Source organism: Siphateles boraxobius, unplaced genomic scaffold (genome assembly GCF_051911475.1).
Source record: "Siphateles boraxobius isolate OS27281-9 unplaced genomic scaffold, OSU_SipBor_1 51, whole genome shotgun sequence".
Lineage (NCBI taxonomy): Eukaryota > Metazoa > Chordata > Actinopteri > Cypriniformes > Leuciscidae > Siphateles > Siphateles boraxobius.
In genome coordinates this window covers 2,348,893-2,369,207 of record NW_027509153.1, presented here as the reverse complement: position 1 = coordinate 2,369,207, position 20,315 = coordinate 2,348,893, and the positions used below count along the sequence as shown (strand labels likewise).

Genomic DNA, 20,315 nt, shown 5'->3' with positions numbered 1-20,315 from the left:
TGAGGCACACACAAAGGCCTGGATGCGGCGGTCCATACACTACCTCAGCGTCATGGAGCCCTTCACGTCGCGAGGTGTCGTGCGCATGTGCACCCCACCACCAAAACCGCCAGCCGTGCCCCAGTACGCATGGCTGTTAATGGTGTACTGCCACGACATCCTCTCCCGCCTGGAGGACGTGAAGGCCCGGGTCACCTCCGTCTTTGGAACGGTTTTGAAGATGGATTCGACCAAGAAGGTAAATGTGGTGCTATGTATGTATAAATATATATGTATATAAATGTGGTGCGGAGTATCACGCTCTAGCTATGTGCGTGCAGCCTTACTGAGATGCTTTATTCTTTCAAACAGGTGACCCGGAAGCTCGCCGGTGCTGCTGCCCAGACCGCAGCGTGGGCAACGAACGTCGGCAACGAGCAAGGACAGGTGCTCATGTCCGTGCTCACGGACGCCGAGGGTGCCGGCCTGTTGCCCATGGCTGCTGGGTTAATACGGCAGTATCGGGACGCTGGGGTGGAGCCGCCTCAGCTCCTCTACGTCGACCGGGACTGTTGTTCGTCCCACGGGGGATCCAAGACAGCTGACATGTTCGGGAAGTGGGACAAGCTGGTGGTCCGGCTGGACATCTGGCACCTGATGCGGCGGTTCGCGTCAGGTGCGTTGTGGCAAAAACAATAATTAAACAAACAGCATCACAGTAAGAGACATCATGGTTCCATAACTTGATATAACATGCATTTTTCCATAACAGGTGTCACCACCGAGAGCCACCAGCTGTATAAACCCTTCCTGCAGCAGCTGTCTTCGTGCATCTTCTTGTGGGACCCAGGGGACGCAGCCCGGTTGCTCAAGGCGAAGAAGAGGATGCTTGAGGCGCAGGGGATGACCTTCTCGTCCGACGCCGGAGTGTGGAGGCACGTCAGCCGCAAGAATATGGCTCTCCATTGCCGTCGCTGCACGCGTGGAGCGGAGGAGACGGAGCGGCTGATCGGTGACCTCCTGGAAACCTTCGGCGGTGCCAACGGACGAGACACCATGGGGATTTCCCTGCTGGACCAAGACCGCATCCAGAAGATCTGGACGGAGCAGTGGCGCCACCTCCATTGCATCCAGGACCCGCCGGGCGTGGAGCTGTACACTGAGACCGGCAGGATGACCAAGGGGGGGATCAGCCTGCCGGTGTACCGTTGTGCACGAGGCTCCACGTCCCTGGAGTCGTTCCACCTGCATCTCAACCGCTTCATTCCAGGTATGTTTCACATGCTTCACTGTCATGTCAATCTTTCACTGTCATCGACTCGCTGTCATTCACATTGTGTGCACTGAATAAACTGCTAAACAGATCTGTGTTCCTCCTCAGGAGAAAGTGCCAATCCCTGGCACTTCCAGGCATTTCTCCTGGAGGGGTTGACGCGGTGGAACGCCGACAGGGCGGCGTCCGTGGCACAGGAGGGACGGCCGCTGCTCCGCTCCTACAATGGCCCCCTGCAGCACTCCCTTGACCAGCTCAGCCAAAGGGTGCTTGGCACGAATGTGGTCAAGGATTACACCAAGCCCAGGGAGTACACGGGTAAGAACACTCAAGCCACCGCGCTTACACCTGTCCACACTGAATGATATTTGTACCAGACTGACTGATGCGATTTGTGTTGTTGTACTTCAGGGGAACTCATCGGCATCGAGTACCTGTACTCCCAGACGGGCAGAGTGCTGCAGGACGTCAGCTTGGACCTTGACATTCCGGACGCGGGGGGGGGGACGTTCCCCAACTCGTCGAGGATGACGAGCTCGCCGACGGCCCGCAGGAGGTGGAGGACCTCACCCTGCACGTGCCTGGCGAGTTCCCAGCTCCTCAGACGGACCCGCGGTCAGGGCGACCGGCTGACGCACCCGCGCCCGAGCCATCCAGTCCGACCGGTGCCCACGAGCCCGCACCCCACTCCCCCGGCCGGTCCTCGCCAGAGCCTCAGCAGGCTGCTGAGGTAAGCACGCCACCTCTTTGTGGTCTGCGACTGCAGTGCATCTCGCATCACCAAAAACTGCGCTCGCTCTGTTCCATCCAACTGACTTATTGTTTTCCATCTCTTCTTGTGTGTCTGCAGGACTACAGAGGACCGGATGACCAGCCGGGGTACCTGGCCGTGGTCCAGTTGGCCACGGCCTTGGTGGGGTTGCGTCACGACCCGGCCTTGTCCGAGGGGAGGGTAGACGAGCTTATCAGGCTCTACGAGGCCCTGTCACCGTACGACAGGGCCCGAGTAGTTTACCCTCCCCGCTACAGGGACAGGCCAGCTCAGGGGCGCTTCATGGCAGCCAAGCCAAGCCCCACCAGTATACCTGGTGTGGAAAGCTTGAGACGGTAAAGCTACGCTTCCATCATACATTTCCCTGGTGTACAAACAAGCTGCTTTATGTAATGTTGCCCATTATCATGCTCATATCTGTCATTGTTTTTGTCCATTGTCCACAGCTGCCTGGTCGGAGAGACCTCTGGACCTGCCAGCAGTCCCAGCGCAAGCCGGCTGGTAGAGGCAGTATGCACCCAGCTCTGCCGCTTGATCCCCTCGGGCAGCCGTGCGCGCGGTGCCCGGAGGTCGCGGTGGGACAGCATACTGCTTCGGTACCAGCACATCCGGGACCTTGTGCTGGGCCACCAGAGGCTGATGGCTCGGGCGCCCATACAGCTCTTTGAGCTGAACGCCAGGACCCTCTCGCTATTGTATGTTTGATGCTTTTGATGTTATGGTAATGACATGCTTGAATGGCATGCTCTCAAAATTGAACATGTAACTAAAACACTACGTTGAAATCCGTTTTCAGGTTCACCAGGATGCAGCGGGAGAAGGAGAGGACTGTGCTAGCTTCAGGCGTTGCAGCAGAGGGACGACCACCAGCGGCAGCGGCAGCGGGTTCGGCGCCGTGCCCAGCAACAGCGGTGGATCGTTCTCCGGCAGCAGCAACAGGCCAGGCGAGGACGGCAGCGCCAAGGGCGGCGGGACCTCTGGCAGCAGCACCGGCTGTGGCAGCACCGGTGCCTGTTCTGCCAGCGCCAGTGCGCCCACTGGCGCCTTTACCGCATGCCCCCTCAGCTGTTGTCCTGGCCATACCACCGGCTGCTGCAGCTGCAACAGGACCTTTTCCGGCAACACAGCCTCTCTTTCTGGACCTCTCACTGCCCCAGCAGAGTGTGAGGGTGCTCCCCATCCCAACGCTCCCTCGGACAACGCCAGCCCCACACGTCCTCTCTCTGCCGCTGGCCGCCGCACATCACGCCGGCCCTCGGCTGCCTGCACCACCTCCTGCTCCCCCTCCTCAGCCTCGCTCTTCGTACAAAACTGAATGGCTGAGGAGGAAGAGGGCTGAGCAGAGGGCAGCGGCAGGAGCAGTCGTCGCTGCCCGGGCCGGCGTGCCACAAGAACAAAAGTGCAGGAGATGCGGCCAGTTGTGCTGTTGTGATTTTATGCGTTGACAAGTTACATAGGCCTTTTGGACATGTGGGTATGTTCAATAATGTGGTCACTGTCTTTGGAGTTACGTCCAGTTGCCACTGGCTCTGTTGCCGCCGCGTTGGTACTTCACACTGTATGCTGCTGCTTTATGTATCCATGCATGTGTGTAATGAGCCCTTATACTATGCGTCTGTCTGCTGTGATTTATGTGGTTTAAAATAAGAGGAATGAAGCCTTGTGCCACTGTTCTGCATCACTACCACTGTTCTGCATCTCGCCCCAGAATATTTATGCCATGTGTCTGCTCTGATGCTCTATTTTTATTATTATTATTACTATCATCATCATCATCATCAAAATCATCATCATCATGTTTTATTGTATTGTAGTTTGAAATAAATAATCTATTTCACACTGTAGTCTACTGCTGCTGTGTTTGGTGTTTTCTGCATCTATACATCATCATCATCATCATCATCATCATCATCAACAACAACAACAACATCAACAACAACAGATATTTAATTGATATTTTTTTTACTGAAGAAAAAGGTGAAACGAATAATACACGGCATGTAACTTTTATTTATACATCGAAATAAAATTATTGACATAATATAAATGTAATATAATGTTTAACATAACAAATTGTAATATATATGCAGAAAAAGGTAAAACAATATAAATACAATATATCTATGCAGAAAAGGGTGAAACAATATAAAAAGGGGAAACAATATGAATACAATATATTATTTAACATACATTTTAATAAGGTGACACAATATAAATACAATATAATGTTTAACACAACAGATTTGAATAAAAGGTGAAACAAATAATACACAGCATGTTACTTTTATGTATACACATGAAATAGGCATAATATGAATATAATAGTGTGTAATGTAATGTTTAATATTTGTGCTTCGGTCGGGATTCGATCCTGCGTTTTGATGGTGTCTCGTTTGTACCGCGTTTGTGCGACTGGGCATGCGCGAAGGCACTAATGCGCATGCGCGACAACAGAGAAGAACGATGGCTGAGCTTTTCCCAGGGGCCATGTTAATCTGCTCTGTATCGATCCAATTTTAGTATATATGCTGCCTTAGCAAGCACAAGTTTGGTGCCCAGCTCAAGGCATATCTACACCTCGGGTTCCAGCGAGCTATCACCAAGGTGGTAGGGCCCAGCGAGCCATCTCGCCTCTGCATACCTTTGCTTGACACAATGATTGATGCAAAAGCTCAATCAGTTTAGGAATAGGACACCTTAGAGCTTTAGGGTTCATAAATGGCCAATTCCACCATGATGTATGAGAGCATCTACTGAAAGAATGGGTTGGGCAGACTTATGGATGGTACCAAAATACAAGCTCTGAATGGGCTGTGTCCTCCAGGTTTTCGAGAAAAAACCGAGTTGGCAGAAAAACGGAAAGTGCTTAGCGGATGGTGACAGAATCAACACAAAGTGAGCATTTAATGTTGTTTTTAGACTATTGTCTTTATATCTGGCATTTATAACCACCTATCTTGTGGAACTGCGTTATTTGGACCAGTAACATTAAAATGATCACTTATTTTAAGGTGGATAAAAACATGTGTACAAAATGTTTTGAGCAAATGTATCACATAGTCACACACAGACGTCAAGATTTTGCATATGATTCACAACAACGGTGACAACCAAAACAAAAAAGCTTGGGAATCAAGGATGTTTTGTACTTTGAAAGCTACCCATCATGCATTGCAGCATGAAGCTTTTTTTTATTGTCACCATTGTTGTGAATCATACGCAAAATCTTGATCTCTGTGTTTGACTGTACGATGCATTTTCTCATAACATTGTGTAAACATGCTTTTCTTTTATCCACCTTCAAATAAGTGATCAATCTAATGGTACTGGACCAAATAATGCAGTTCCACAAGATTGGTGGTTATAAATGCCTGATATAAAGACAAAAGTCTAAACACAACATTAAATGCTCACTTTGTGATGATTTTATCATCATCAACGAGGAGCTGATGACAGTCGATCTTACTTTTTCTTGGCTTTCTCTGCCACAACAATGGTGTTATACAAACACACAGTTACAACAGCCACGGTAAAGTTAAAGTAAGAAGAACTGGGACCAAGAGCCCAACTAAAGCAAACACTCATCACCACAATGGTTACTTAAAATAAAACATGATGTTGAAAATATGTCCACAATGGCCACATTTGAACTAGTTTTTAAACTGGTACGAAGGTTCGATGGACGTCTATATCGCACGTGCAGAACACGTCAAAAAAAGACGTCATAAAAACGTTCATTCTGGCTCCTCAGTGGACGTCTTTTCAACGTCCGACTTTTGTGACAAAGACGTTGAAAAGACGTCTTTTGGACATCATGTTGTTTAGTGGGTACTCCGTTGCCAACCAACACTAGCAGAGCTAGCTTCTCTCTACCCCATGCCTTGTCAACAAAATTATTCTAGTCGTGATTTCTAGTGTTTAATCCTAGGTACGAGAGACAGATGTGTTGAAAACGTCAATGAGTACATGAAGCGTCTGACATCAAATGTTTTATTTAGCTACAAGTCCAACGCATACTAGAATCCTTGATGTTCAGCTCAGGGGAAAAGATGTAACGTTAGTTCACTGCACAGGATGGGAATGGAATCCTATTCCTCCTTCCCAAATGCCCCCTCGCCCAAATAGTGAACTGCCGGTACGCTGTTAACCTTAACAGTCTGAGAAGAGGATATAAGTTAGCCTAGCCTAGCCCAGTTACCAATTCGTAAAATACACTGTTACATACCAGCTACTTATGGGGCGCTCCAGCGTCTCAGCTCGGACATCCCTTAGAGATAGCATAGCCTCCTCCAACATGTCTCTCTCACCGCACAGCATCCGAAATGAACGGTGCATGGTGATGCATTTTCGCCGATCAATAAATGTTCCAGGTTGACCTCTCTGCAACAGTTCGACTCCGGTGCAGTGTCCATGCTCCGGCAGCGCCCGCGCCCACACACTTCCCCCAAACGATCCTGTACTGTATGTGGAGCCTGAAACTGGTTCAGATTTTTAGTTACTCTTGCTTTCATATTATAGTTTGAATTCATTTTCTACAATATTTATTTCATAATTTAATTAAAAATTAAAAGGGTTTTTAATTAAAAATTAATAACAACCTGATAAAAAAAATTGGACCAGGCACAGGGTCCGAGTGTTTGCAAAAACAGGTATTTCATTTTACTTTAAAGGATCATTCAAACAAAATGTTAGTGCAACTCTGTTAAGGAATGCTAAATTATACTCACTGTATTTTTACTTCAGGTGACTATGAAACTGCAAAGAAGTGGTCCAAAAGAGCAGCTGTGCAGTCTTCTGTGGAGAGCTCTGATGACGTTCCCAAGAGAAAAAAACGACCAGTGTGTCTCAGCAGCTCTGATGAAGGTATGAACCTGAGCATGTGAAATAAGTTTACAAGTAAACAATTAAAGTCATTCTAAAATCATTTTTATTCATTTTTTTAAAAGATACTTCTTCAGTACCTCACCCCAAAAAGAAGAGCCGGGTGAACTGTACATCAACTGGTAGGCCTTTCTTAGTTTTAATTATTTTACTTTACCACTTGTGCACAATTTCATATTAAAAAGTGTTTGGGGGTTTTCAGAATACCAAAATTTCATTAGTTGATTGATACCAATACCAGTACATTTCATCGTTTTTCGTTTGTTCCTATTTTTTAGTAATTACCTTCTAATTTACAGTGGAACCTCAGCTGCCATTTCCCCGAGCATTTAAACCCAACAAACAAACCACACTAACACCAGCAAGACCTGAAGATTATACCATTCTTGATGCATCATTAAGACCAGTGCCTCCTAGAGACATCCAGAAGAATGGTAAATGCAAAACATAATTTGAAACTTAGTTTTTACCTTTATTTGAATGAATCAATCTTGATTCTCCCAGATCAACTCCTGAGTTACTCACTCAGAGAATCATCAGCATTGAGAGTGAGATGAAGGCGATGAGGAGCTCAACAGCAGCCCTGTATGAACTGTGCTCGTGCCCTGGGTGATGGGACTAGTCAGCGAGTGGAGGAGATGAGCCTTGATGTGTGTGCCACTATGGAGGAACTCCTCTCTCTCTCGAAGAAAAAATGAAGAGGAGACATTTCGGAATAGTGTGGTATGTTAATAGTGAACTATCCGTGAAATGCCAAAAAAGTGTTAGAATTAAGTTAAATAACAAAAGTTATTACCATTTTGAAAATGTATTCCATCTTGTAGACACACCATTTAAGTCTTGTTGGAGGTCCAAACCCTGGGGAAAACACCCGGCGGGTGATGCGGGCACTGACCTCCTACAGTGTGTGGAAGGAGTTTAGTCTGAAGGGGAAGAAAGGGAAGAGCAAGTCCTATATGTTAGTGACACAAAAAACCTGTATTACCAGTACTTTTTTAACCATTGCTGCATAGTTAAGGAATTTAATATTACAGAGGCAGTGATGATGTCCAATCCTAGAATCCAGCAAGCAACAGTGGAGGACATTGTGGCAGACACACTTAAGCTCCAGCAAGCTGTCAGAATGTAAGCTCCTTTGGTGCAGTTTTCTATAAAATAGTTATTATATTCTAATTACATAATTTAAAAAAAAGGGAGATTACATGTTTGTCAGGAACCAATCAGACACCACATCCTTCACAACACAATGATCACTCTCACCAGAATTCTAATCACCTGCACCTGTTCACAATCAATAGCCTCTGAATAAAAACACTCACCACAGCTTCATTCACCGTCAAGCCTCCAACAGGAACAGACCATTTCCCGCTTGCCCCAAAGTCTATCTCCTCGTCATCGCCGACCAAGTAACGTATACTCACCTGTGTATTACTGACCTCTGCATTCCTGTTCCACTGTCTTCAGACATCCTACCCGAGTCCTGGTTTCCTGCATTTCCTGTCTGGATCCCTGTTCCCTAGAATCCTGTATTTTCCTGAGTCCCTGTGTTCACGCCGAGTTGTCTCATCCACGACGACACCTGAAAGAGAAAAGACAAGTATGAATGATCTGTGACCGCTTGACATCCAATTAACCTGAAGAGGACCTGCTCACCTGTTATCTGCCCCGCACGTAGAGACCCTCACCGCATCTGCACCTGAACTCTGAGAATACTCACCTATGCACTTGTGTCACGTTCAATAAAGCTGTGTTTGGATTCACTTACCTCTGTCTCCTTGCCTGTATCCTGACAATGTTCAGTTCACTTAGTACTTTTCTTTTACTAAAAGTAGAAACAATGTGAAGTTGACCGTTTAGTCACTGGTTTGATTTACTTAAAGTTGCACAAACAAAGAACATCTGACTGTACATGTGAGTGGAGCATTTCACAGTCTGTCGTTTAGGTCAGTTAGGCTTGGGGTAGGTTTGAATTTTAATTATTCCAATTCCGCTCATTCGAATCTAATTAACGGTAATTTAGGTAAAACAAAAGTTTGGATCTCGTGCTATAAGCTAACATGATTAGCGCATCTCACCTCGTCATAATTTACATATAGTTGACATCTGACAATCCTAACAACAAATAAAATATCAAAATGAAAAATATAATTCATGGTTACTCACATAGAGCGCAGCTGGAGTTTTTTCTTATATCGTTCAACAACTGCCGAACAACCGTCCTTCTTCATTTGGTGTAATGGCGGGTTGCGAACCAACATCAATAGGTGCATGTCGCCACCTACTGTCATGAAGTGTGAAGAGAACCGGATGTTTTTTTTATAGCCCCGGATCTCAAAAAATGTAATTTATTGATAATTATTATTATTATTTAATAAATTTGTATTTATTTAAAAAATGAACAGGTCTTTTAATCTATCCTTCGGAATCATGTATTAAAGACGATTAAAATGTGTTCAAGCAGATCAAAGTTACTGTGGTTACAATAATATGCTTGCATTTAGAGTGCGCACCAGAGGAGAGAGAGAGAGAGAGAACCTGAAAGAGCCATTGGTTAAAGGGTAGAGTTATAGAAATTCTACTTGATTTAAAAAAAAAACTGCGCTGGTATCCGATCGGTATCGGTCGATACTCAAAATTTTTGGTATCGGATCGGATCGGTTCAGAAAAAATGGTATCGGGACATCCCTAATAATTTCTGGTAGGCTATATCTAAGTTACCCAGGAGCTTTGTTCACATAGGCTTAGCTTGATGAATCGAGTCGTTGAACACAGCAGGAGAGAATGCAACGTTAGCCAGCTAGCTAAAGCTCCAGTGGAAAATTATTAGCTAACGCTACGGAGGCCATAATATTTTTGACTCATGGCTGAAGTTAAGTTTCTCCAGCTCTCCCCAGGTTGGCAAAAATGCATCTCAAAATGCATCAGATTGATGGTTTAAAATATGGAATATTTTAATTTTTCTTACGGGGGAGCGTGCCCCCGAACCCCCCTAGAGGGGTAATATCCTTCTCACCTTTTTCACCCCTGGCCCGTTTTCATGCCTGCTATAGTTCCTTTTCCAGACTTATACAAGCAGACTGTTGGAGTGATGTGTGTGTGTGTGTGTGTGTGTGTGTGTGTGTGTGTGTGTGTGTGTGTGTGTGTGTGTGTGTGTGTGTGTGTGTTTGTGTGTGTGTGTGTGTATAAATAGATGTAGATAAATATAGATAGATAAATATCTAAATACACAGTATATATACATAGTTTTATATTCATTTTTTAAAATATTATTTCATATTCATGTATTATTTATTTGTGTTTCTGTGAATAGCTGTTACAGTTCTACAAATAAAGCATTCTATCTTTTTACCTATCATTTAAAATGCTACAAAAAATGCACCTGAATGCAGGAAATGAAGTGTTTAATGCCCAACGTTCCCTGGGGGAGGTCCCCCAGACCCTCCATTGATGATATTATTGCTTATTATTATGTGCCTCTGAGTAGAAGTAGTAGTTACCAAAAGCGGGGGTGGGTGGTGCGGACTGGGCTAAGCCCCCAATGTATCAAGACCCTAGCAACGGCCCTGCTCAGCAATATCCTGTTCTGTAGGATTTTCATTCTGTCTTGCAGGATTCCTGCATTAACCCCGCACAGTGAGTGCAGGGTTTGAAAGGGTTTTATTCTAACTATCCCATAGTAACTATACCATAATGACCTCGGCACGAATGCTATTGAGTCTCGCGCGGTCGTACTTTTTGGTCGCGCTCGAGCGCCGTAAGCGAAAATCCAAAGTACATTGTGAATGTTTTTCTCTTCAGTCGCTGAAACTCTGACTGAAGTCCTGCAGAAGTGAACGAGAGTAAACGCGTTTACTCCAGACGCGCGCGAAGCAGGTAGGAGTTTCACTGTGAGAGACTTAATGTTACAGTCATTCTACCGATGTAAACTAACAAAGCAGTTGCAAACGGATATGAAATTTGCATGAAGGAAATAGCGCGCTGTATTCAGTTTTATCTTTTTGCAGTAGTGAGAGTGAATTAACTAACGTAATGACAGTAATGAGGGGAGTTCACCCAAATATTAACCCGTGTGTGTGTCCGTCTGTCTGTCGCTGTGTGTGTGTGTGTTTGTTTGTCTGTCTCTCGCTCTCTCTCTCTCTCTCTCTCTCTCTCTCTCACTCTCCCCTCTCTCTCTCTCTCTCTCTCTCTCTCTCTCTCTCTCTCACTCTCCCCCCTCTCTCTCTCTCTCACCCTCCCCCCTCTCTCTCTCTCTCACCCACTCTCTCTCTCTCTCTCTCTCTCCCTCTCCCTCTCTCTCTCTCTCTCCTCTCTCTCTCTCTCACTCTCCCCTCTCTCCCCCCCTCTCTCTCTCTCTCTCTCTCCCCTCTCCCCCCCTCTCTCTCTCTCCCCCCCCCTCTCTCTCCCCCCCCCTCTCTCTCTCTCTCCCCTCTCCCCCCCCCCCTCTCTCTCTCTCTCCCCTCTCCCCCCCCCCTCTCTCTCTCTCTCTCTCTCTCTCTCTCTCTCTGTATGTGTGTGTATATACCTTCTAAGCAGAAGTTATGAGGATAAAAAAAAGAGTCAGGAAATTACATGGTTAATTTGTACATCATTGTAATGTTTAATCATTGTTTAATAAACATATATGGCACCTTTTTCCAAGTCTTCATTTGTCACTCTTTCGTTCTTTTTTTTAAATATCGCAATAATGATCGTACCGTGGTCTTTACACCAAGGTATTATCGTATCGTGAGATTTGGTCGTTACATTCCTATTATTTACAAGTCATAACTTTTGCCAATATTTGGAATAGAATTTAAAATATATATATACTACAAATATTTTTCTATTAATTTAGTGTGCCTTTACATTGCTTCAATGCGTTACTATTTTAGCGTCATATTTCTATCCCGTGCTGCGTGAATCCAGGTCACTTCTGAAACTTTACAGCATGCAATTGGCGTCGGTTCTCTTAGCAGCATGAAAAATAATAGTGTTATTCAATGGATTATATAGGCTGAAGCCTCGAATGCGAGTCAAGACTGCTCCCTTTACAATCACTAATGCTGTCGCTCTGTCATTTCATCACGATCTCACAAAGTGCAATGAAGCCGCCAACAATGCACAATATATCTCTAAGGCTACGCGGCGATGCCAGCGACTTCAGACTCAAGGCTCGTCCCGCTGTGTGCTTTTTCTCAGACGGCGTGGCTTCTCACTCCGGATCCAGCGATGCGGTGATGCTTCGCTGAAGAGATGAAAACCAGTTGTACCAGCCTAATCGAGCTATGTTTATAGGGCGTGACCACGCCCTTTCTGGCGGGACGTGATGAAATGGGCGTGAAATGCCCCCATTGGATATGTGTCACGCAGAGCCACTCTCGATAGGCTGCTGCTGTTGCCGCAGGGCAGCCAATAGGCGCGCAAGCCGTCTTAACCTATGTCTGCATGCTGCTGCACAGCGTTTTACATTAATTCAAAATTAAGGATAATTTTTGGCTTCAATATCTCGTGGAAAAGAGGTTTTCCCCATAGCGTAAGATATTACGCAGTACTCGTTCCCTCTCTAGAGAGAACCGAGGTTACGTTAGTAACCGAGTACGTTATAAAAACAGTTTAGTTATGTAAAAATAAACCTTTGTAGATCCTATATTTAGGCACATTGCTGACACCTTTCTTTTTGACATTTTAATGGAGTCAAAGCTGTTATTTAAGGGGTTCCAGAGCCCCACGAACACCTGTATTTTGCACACTGATTCTAACCCAATTTGACAATGATCCTGCTGTATGTTTGTAGTTATAGCTATTACTTCAAAGTGAATTGACTAACTGATTGATTGAGTGATTGAATTACATTTCCCCCAGGGTTAGGGTTAAGAGAATAGTTATGAAGAGAAGCAGAGATATTCAGAGCTTCTTCAAAAAAGAAAAGAGTCAGAGGCAGCCACAGCTTCGACAGCAGCAGTGAAACGGCTCAGTATAGGTACAGCAGTAGTGATGAAGAGCAGTCAGCTCCTCCTGCACAGGTTGGTAGGCTAAGGCCCCATCCACACTACTGCGTTTTAGTTTAGAAACGGAGAATTAAAACGAAGACGATCTCCGTCCACACCAGCGTTTGAGCTGCGTATTAGAACTGATCTCCTTCCACATTAAAACGACTGAAAACGCGGATCACGTGACCATTCACCTACACTGGGCATGCGCGTGCCGGTGTAAACAGGAAACGGATTGATTATTCCTCAGATTTCTCTGAGGTTGTTAAGTGCCGATCTGGACATTCAAGAGTTTTCGCACCATTCCTCAGGAACCACAACTTCATTGATAAAATTATCCCACCATGTGCTGGTTCGTCCCGGCTTAACCCATGACCGACGCTCCATGTATGGTCGATACCGCCGCTGCACACGGGAACTGTCACAGGTCGCTGGAATAATAGCTTGCCTCCGGTGCATGTAGGCAGTTATAGCATTGTGAAATGCAGAATTTACTTGCTCTAACGTAACTGGTAGTCCAGGCTGTTGTTGTGCGTTTTCTTCCGTTGTATGACATCCAATCAGAGAGCCGAGCGTGAGCCTCTGCGTCATCGTTTCTAAAGTCCTCCGTTTTGACCCGTCTTCACTAAAACGCCCTCCGGAGATTCAAAACGCAAAACGGGGTCGGCAGCGTTTCTAAACTTCTCCGTTTTAGGTCTTCGTTTTTGCCGTTTTAGTGTGGACGGGAGGTGCAAACGTAGCAAAAGGTCTCCGTTTCTAAACTAAAACGTAGTAGTGTGGATGGGGCCTAAGTCATGCTTGGATAGTTTGAATTTACCATGTAGCCTCACATTCAAGTTGTTTGTCACTCCAGTTATACAATTACAACTGTCTGAAACATCGCTACACTAGAACAATAGTTAAAACAGTTGTAAAAGACAGAAGAACAATAATAAAATGTGCATAATACATAAATACACACACACACACACACACACACACACACACACACACACACACACACACACACACACACACACACACACACACACACACACACACACACACACACACACACACACACACACACAAACACACACACACACACACACACACACACACACACACACACACACAAACACACGTGTGAAGAGACAAGGACTTTAATCCACAACAAGGAATTAGCTCTTAGAAAATGTGTACCCTATCCTGAACATAATTACTGATTAAAAATAGACGTTAAAATAACCAGAGATACTTGAGGACTATGATAGGTGGAAATGGAATAAAAAAATGACTTTTTAATTTGGTTGGTTGTTTCTTTACCCTATAATTATCGCTCTTCCGATGTTGTGAGCTGCAGGCTCCCGTCGGATGCAGCGCGACCCCTTCCGGTCGAGCGAAGTAATAACCAAACACCTAAAGCCTTGTTTATACCCGACGCGTCCGCTAGAGCGCGAAGGTGCGCGCGGCAAAAATGACGTTATTGCGGTGTGGGCGGTCGTGTGCGTTTGGGTGCGCAAGACCCCATTTCGCCTGGCGGTGTGCACGGCACTTTTTGTAAAATCTTGCTCGGCGCCGCATCCGAAGATGAACGACTTTGAGCCGAATCTGGCCGAACTGGTACGTCTGTACCAGCATGTTTATGATCCTTCTATACACAGAGACATTTGCATTTTGTGAAAAGGAACACATTTGCATTAAGCACCCAGTTTGCACTTGTCTAAAGTAACTGCTTACATTTACAAAATAAGCCTACAATAGCAGAAGTAAGCCCTGCTGATGAAATTAAGGTTTAAACACTCTTCAATAAGGCTTCAGTTGTTTAACTAGTTTACATGCAGTGAAAGTACAATAAACCTACTGCATTTATTACTCTTTTCATATGAATTTCAGCAATTAATAACCGGCAAGCTACTTCTTCACTGCTGATTCCTGGTGGTTTAGAGGAGAATTACTCCAAGTTGCCCCCTGTCGTTTCACAGAATAGCACAACGGCGAGCGTGTCAAGTATAAACGCCTCGTCTGTTTGGAGAGGTGCGCACGCAGTCAGCCGAGACTCACGCTCGTGCGGACGCGTCGAGTATAAACAAGGCTTTACCGGTCTTGCACACCCGTCGCGTCATTTTTGCCGCGCGCATCTTCGCGCTCGTGCGGACGCGTCGAGTATAAACAAGGCTTTACTCCGTGTCAGCGCGCGCTCTGATCGGTAAAGTGGCACAGACCTCTCTCGAATCATCTCCTGCAGCAGTCTCCGGCCAAGCATCACTTAACTCCGCCTCCGTTTCCCTCGTAAGCTGATATTAGTATTTAAACATTCTGAATTACAAACATTACATTACAAACAAGACATGTTTGTAAAAATAATTTAAATAACACGGTTTTGGCGGTTATAGAGCTCTAATGACGGTGTTTAACTATAACCGTCGGTCTCACGGTTATATAATAACTGTCACACCCCTATATGTAAGTGTGAACTCGTGAAATGATGTTTTATTAACAGAGTTCGGGAGAAGCACTTTCAGATAATTAACCTAGTAATTGTCATGGGAGTCATCCAGGCAACTCAATTAACATAAGGAGGTATACATACAGTAGCTTTTACCGCTGTTATATGACAGTTTTCCAGCGTCCATCCACCACCCCATCTCCTCACTTAGTTGTCCTATCCCAAACCTGGGATTACTCTGGGTTCGGGCCAAAATCTGTTATCCAAATACAATGTATTATTACAGTATCAACTGAGGGTGCTCTTGCTTGTGTTTGAGGGTGCTTAGCACACGTGTGTGTGTTTCCGCAGGTGTCCAGTGAGATGAGCAGGTATTATGTGGCGGTGGATGTGGGCACTGCCAGTGTGCGAGCGGCTCTGGTCACTCCGGACGGTCAGGTCAAGCACACAGCAGAGGAGCCCGTTGTCATCTGGGAGCCGCGTGCGGAGCATTATGAGCAGTCGTCAGCTGATATCTGGAGCAAGTGCTGCCGGGCCGTGAAGGTGGGGCGACCATCTGTCCGGCAGGCACATAAACTGTGCATCATCATTGTCTAGGACTCTGTTGGAGTTGTGTTGGTTAAACGGCTGTTTGCGTTTATTTTCAGAGAGTGACTCAGGACATTGACGTGACGTGTGTTCGAGGGCTCGGGTTTGATGCCACCTGTTCACTGGTGGCTCTGGATCGGCACTTCCAGCCCGTGGCTGTCAATCACACAGGTGAGGCGTGTTCATCACTCATGCGGAGAGCGTGAGCCAGCGCTCTGACCCAGTGTTACTTGCAGGCGTCCGAGAGAGGAACGTGGTGATGTGGATGGACCACCGGGCCGCAGAACAAGCCGCTCGGATCACACACACCAAACACAGAGTGCTTCAGGGGGTCGGCGGGGTGATGTCGCCCGAAATGCAGCCGCCCAAACTACTGTGGCTCAAAGAGGTGAGGAGCGCTGGGATCCTGAGGAAGAGCGAGAGATCTATAAACACTTGTGTTTCAGACGCTTGTTTCTTCTCTGCGGTTAGAATCTGCAGGAAACCTGTTGGAAAGACGCGGCACATTTCTTTGACCTTCCAGACTTTCTATCCTGGAAAGCTACAGGGTCCTTATGCAGGTGAGATGCAGGATCCGCACAACTGTTTCATAGACGACATTCATTCTGTGATAAAACAACTTTAGGGTTGTAGATTTACAAAACTGCTGATGCAGCTCAATATATGTAATTGACTACAGTAATGTATATGAAATTACTTCTTTAAATCAGATCCATCACTTCAACCACTTTAGCCAAGTCAAATCTTTAAAGCAGATTTTTACAAAAGATTTTAATATGTTCCTTGAGGTTCACTTAGCTTTTTTGCACAAATAACACAAACAAATATACAGTTATGTCACAAATATTTTATATATTTCAAATATGAGGGAAGAAGAAAACACTCAAACTTGTTTAAAGGGATAGTTCACCCAAAAATGTAAATTCTGTCAGGATTTACTCTCCCTCGTTCCAACCCTGTAAGACATTCGTTCATTTTCAGAACACGAATTAAGATATTTTTGATGAAATCTGAGAGCTGGATCACTCCTCCATAGGCTTCTAAGGGATTGAAACTTGTTCCCCGAAAAGTTATTAAAGACATCGTTAAAATAGTCCAAGTGAATACAGTGGCTCAATCTTAAGTTTATCAAACGATGAGAATACTTTTAGTGCGCAAAAACAAACAAAAATAACGACTTTATTTCAACTATTAATTTCCTTCTCTGTGGGCCTCGAGTCAGTTAACTAGTGTAACAGCGTAAGCTTCTGTTGTTGAATGTCACACGCATCACCCACATGACCAGCGTCGGCCAATAGTGAGCCTATGTGTGACGTAGATCTACGCAATCACACTACGTTGACTGACTAGAGGCCCACAGCGATATAAATATATAGATATGCCTGTTCTGGTAAATTCTTACTGAAGTCCTTAAGTGAGTTTGCTGCCTTTGCTGTGAGGGAGATGCTCACAGAAGCTGCTGCACACCAAGACCTGCAGGTAGAAAAAAATAAGAAAAGCCTTAAATATAAATATGGTAAGCCTTACCAGTAATGTGATAATTATTTTTAAGGTTCTCGACATTTTTTAAATAAATACTGTAATAATAATAATAGTAGTTCAAAGTATGAATAGTTTTTAGTCAAATGACATAAAAAGACCGGGCCCCTCGACACTCTTAAAACTTTTCTCCCTCAAACAGCAAGCTAACGTTACTTATGCAGGCTACACACAGCAATATAAACAACATCTCTTCACGTCGTTCTAGTAAAATAATAACAATAATAAGTAAACAAACCTCAAAATCACTTTGCTGAGAATGATACACCAGCAGCCGAGGAGTTGAAGATATCCTCTGGTAGTGCGCGCGATATTAAAAAATGCGCGTGCGGCGTGTCATCCGGGTGAGTTCGTCAGGTGAAAGGTCATCATGTGGGTCATTTTATTTACGGCTAAATTATTATTCATTAATTTTACTAATAGTTAGATTGGGCAGGCATCCACAAAAGGGCCTTTAATTACAAAAAAAGGATAGGAAATTTTGCCTTGACAAAAGGGCTCTTTGGGCACCAAGGGGCAAAGGGCCAGGTGCTCAAGCAGTGATACACAGCATGTCTTGCTCTCCTGATGCAGGTCTCTCTGTACTCTTGTCTGTAAGTGGACGTATTCTCCGTCTGAAGGCTGGGACGACACCTTCTGGAGCGCCATCGGCTTGGAGGACCTGATGGAAAACAGCTATTGTAAAATCGGTGGGAGAGAGTAAAGCTCAGGTGTCTGTGTGTGTTCAGCCGGTCGTGTTGACTGATAGTGTGTGTGTGTGTGTGTGTGTGTGTGCAGGTGAGCAGACTTGTATTCCTGGGACTCCTGTAGGACAAGGACTGACCGCAGAGGCGGCTGCAGATCTGGGCCTGAGACCGGGAACGGCTGTGGCCGCTTCACTCATAGACGCACACGCAGGAGGGTTAGGTATGATACGCCACACCAGCTGAGTGCTAATGCAGCGCTCGCTCATCCACGGCTCTTTGAAATGAAGAGAAAACTGTGTCATGGCCTCGTTTACACTGCAGGTCTTGATGCCCAATTCTGATTTGTTGCCTATATCCAATTTATTTGACTGTCCGTTTACACGTCTTTTTCAATTGTGACCCATTTCCGATTTGACATACTATCTGAAACATCGCGCATGCTTAAAGTTGGTTCTTGCACAGATGGACGAATGCGAAATATGCTTGATGCTAGCTCTGCGATATATGCAAAGTTCGCCAAACATCAGCATGATTGTGAGGCGGAGGACGACGAAAAGGGCCATCATCGCAGCAGCGAATGTGCTTCAGTTATTGTGTGCGAGAGATCTCGGGACTGCTGGGAACATACAACACGATCTCATGAAAGTGCGTAACTAATTTTATTTCTCGCGCCATTTATACGCCAAAAATAGTTTTGCGTGCATAATACGCACTGTAAACCCCTTGGGTAGGATTAGGGGTGTGGAGTGCGTGCGTATTACACACCATAAAGAACATATTTTTGAAATTACCATTGTTTGGAAGCGCTATATAAATGCCTCATTCATTTATATCATATGCACTCAAAAACTATTTTTGGTGTAAATGGCACGAGAAATAAAATTAGTGGTATAGATATGCACTTTCATGAGATTGTGGCGGGCTTTAACGAGAAGCAGTGGGTCCGAAATGTTAGGATGAGCTAGCCAACTTTTGATATGTTGTGTCATCGTGTGTCCACATTCCTCTCCTATGACGACACCATCCGTCCCTTCGCAGATGCGTGTTGGGGTTGTCTCTCGTCATTAAACCGCGGAGACGTAAAGCCTCAGAAAATCCTGCCTTTTACATGACAGTCGCATTGGCACATATATGATTTATATCTGATTTATTTCCACATATGAACGAGGCCTGAAACAGATTCTCGAAATATCCGAATGCATGCGTTTTTTCCCTGTTTACACAGTCATATAACACATCCGATCTGTGTCACATATGAGCAAAAAATCTGAACTTGGTCTCATTTCACTGACAGTGTAACCAAGGCCATAATGAGCGCATTTACACTGCGTTAAATACGGTGTCACTCCACTTCTGTTTGAGTGTGTGACCTTCGACAACCCGCTTCACTCCTAAATAGATCAGGTCTTTATATTTTTATCACTACAACACATATTGTTATTTTGATAAAACAATCATCATGTGTTCTAAAATAGAAGCAAAGAGACTATACATGTAATATAGGTCTACATTTATGTAATTTTAATGCTCTGGCCTTTGCAGATATTTAAAATATGGCCATCTTTAAGCATGACTCTTTGGATTTATATGAAATGGTAACACTTTACAATAAGATTACATTTTTTAGCATGAACTTAGGTTAATAAATGTTGTATAAGTATTATTAATTGTTAGTTTGTTAATTTCAACATTTACTAATACATTTTAAATTGAGTTTTAATTTTTATTTTATCTGTTATTACCTTAGTTAATGTACTATGAACTAATATGAATGATCAAGGTACAATTGTATTGCTCAAATATTAATACATGCAGTAAAACATATATTGCATAATGCATATAGTTCATGAAAGCTAGCTAATACATCCTTGTTAACAAATGGGACTTCCAAAGTGTTACCTATGAAATTTATATAGGCTATGTTTCTAGGTTATAGCTAAAGAAACACATATCTGCAATATTTTAATGTCTAAATTATTTTCTGTATAGTTAGTTATGTAGAACTTCTCATTTTAATATATTCATATTTATATATTTATTTAATTTAGCACATTTCAGTTCAGCACTGTTTTACTGGAGTGTTATGTTTGTTTTTAATCCAGTATCCATTTAAAAAAAAATATTGTTTGAATAATCGGTTATCGGCATGTACGGTCAAACCTAAATATCTGTATCTGTAAAATCCACTATCGGTCGACCT

At 44.5% G+C, this 20,315-nt stretch overlaps 1 protein-coding gene across 1 annotated transcript in view; it reads left to right on the top strand.

The window, feature by feature from the left end:
* Positions 1-10,612: 10,612 nt before the first annotated feature.
* Positions 10,613-20,315, top strand: part of LOC143712789 (FGGY carbohydrate kinase domain-containing protein-like) — a 68,184-nt gene continuing 58,481 nt past the window's right edge. The window contains exons 1-7 of the mRNA XM_077204794.1: positions 10,613-10,778; positions 15,654-15,845; positions 15,950-16,061; positions 16,127-16,278; positions 16,362-16,450; positions 18,003-18,118; positions 18,207-18,335. Coding sequence (XP_077060909.1) covers positions 15,666-15,845; positions 15,950-16,061; positions 16,127-16,278; positions 16,362-16,450; positions 18,003-18,118; positions 18,207-18,335 — 778 coding nt within the window. The 5' untranslated portion in view covers positions 10,613-10,778; positions 15,654-15,665. The remainder of the gene's footprint in view (positions 10,779-15,653; positions 15,846-15,949; positions 16,062-16,126; positions 16,279-16,361; positions 16,451-18,002; positions 18,119-18,206; positions 18,336-20,315) is intronic.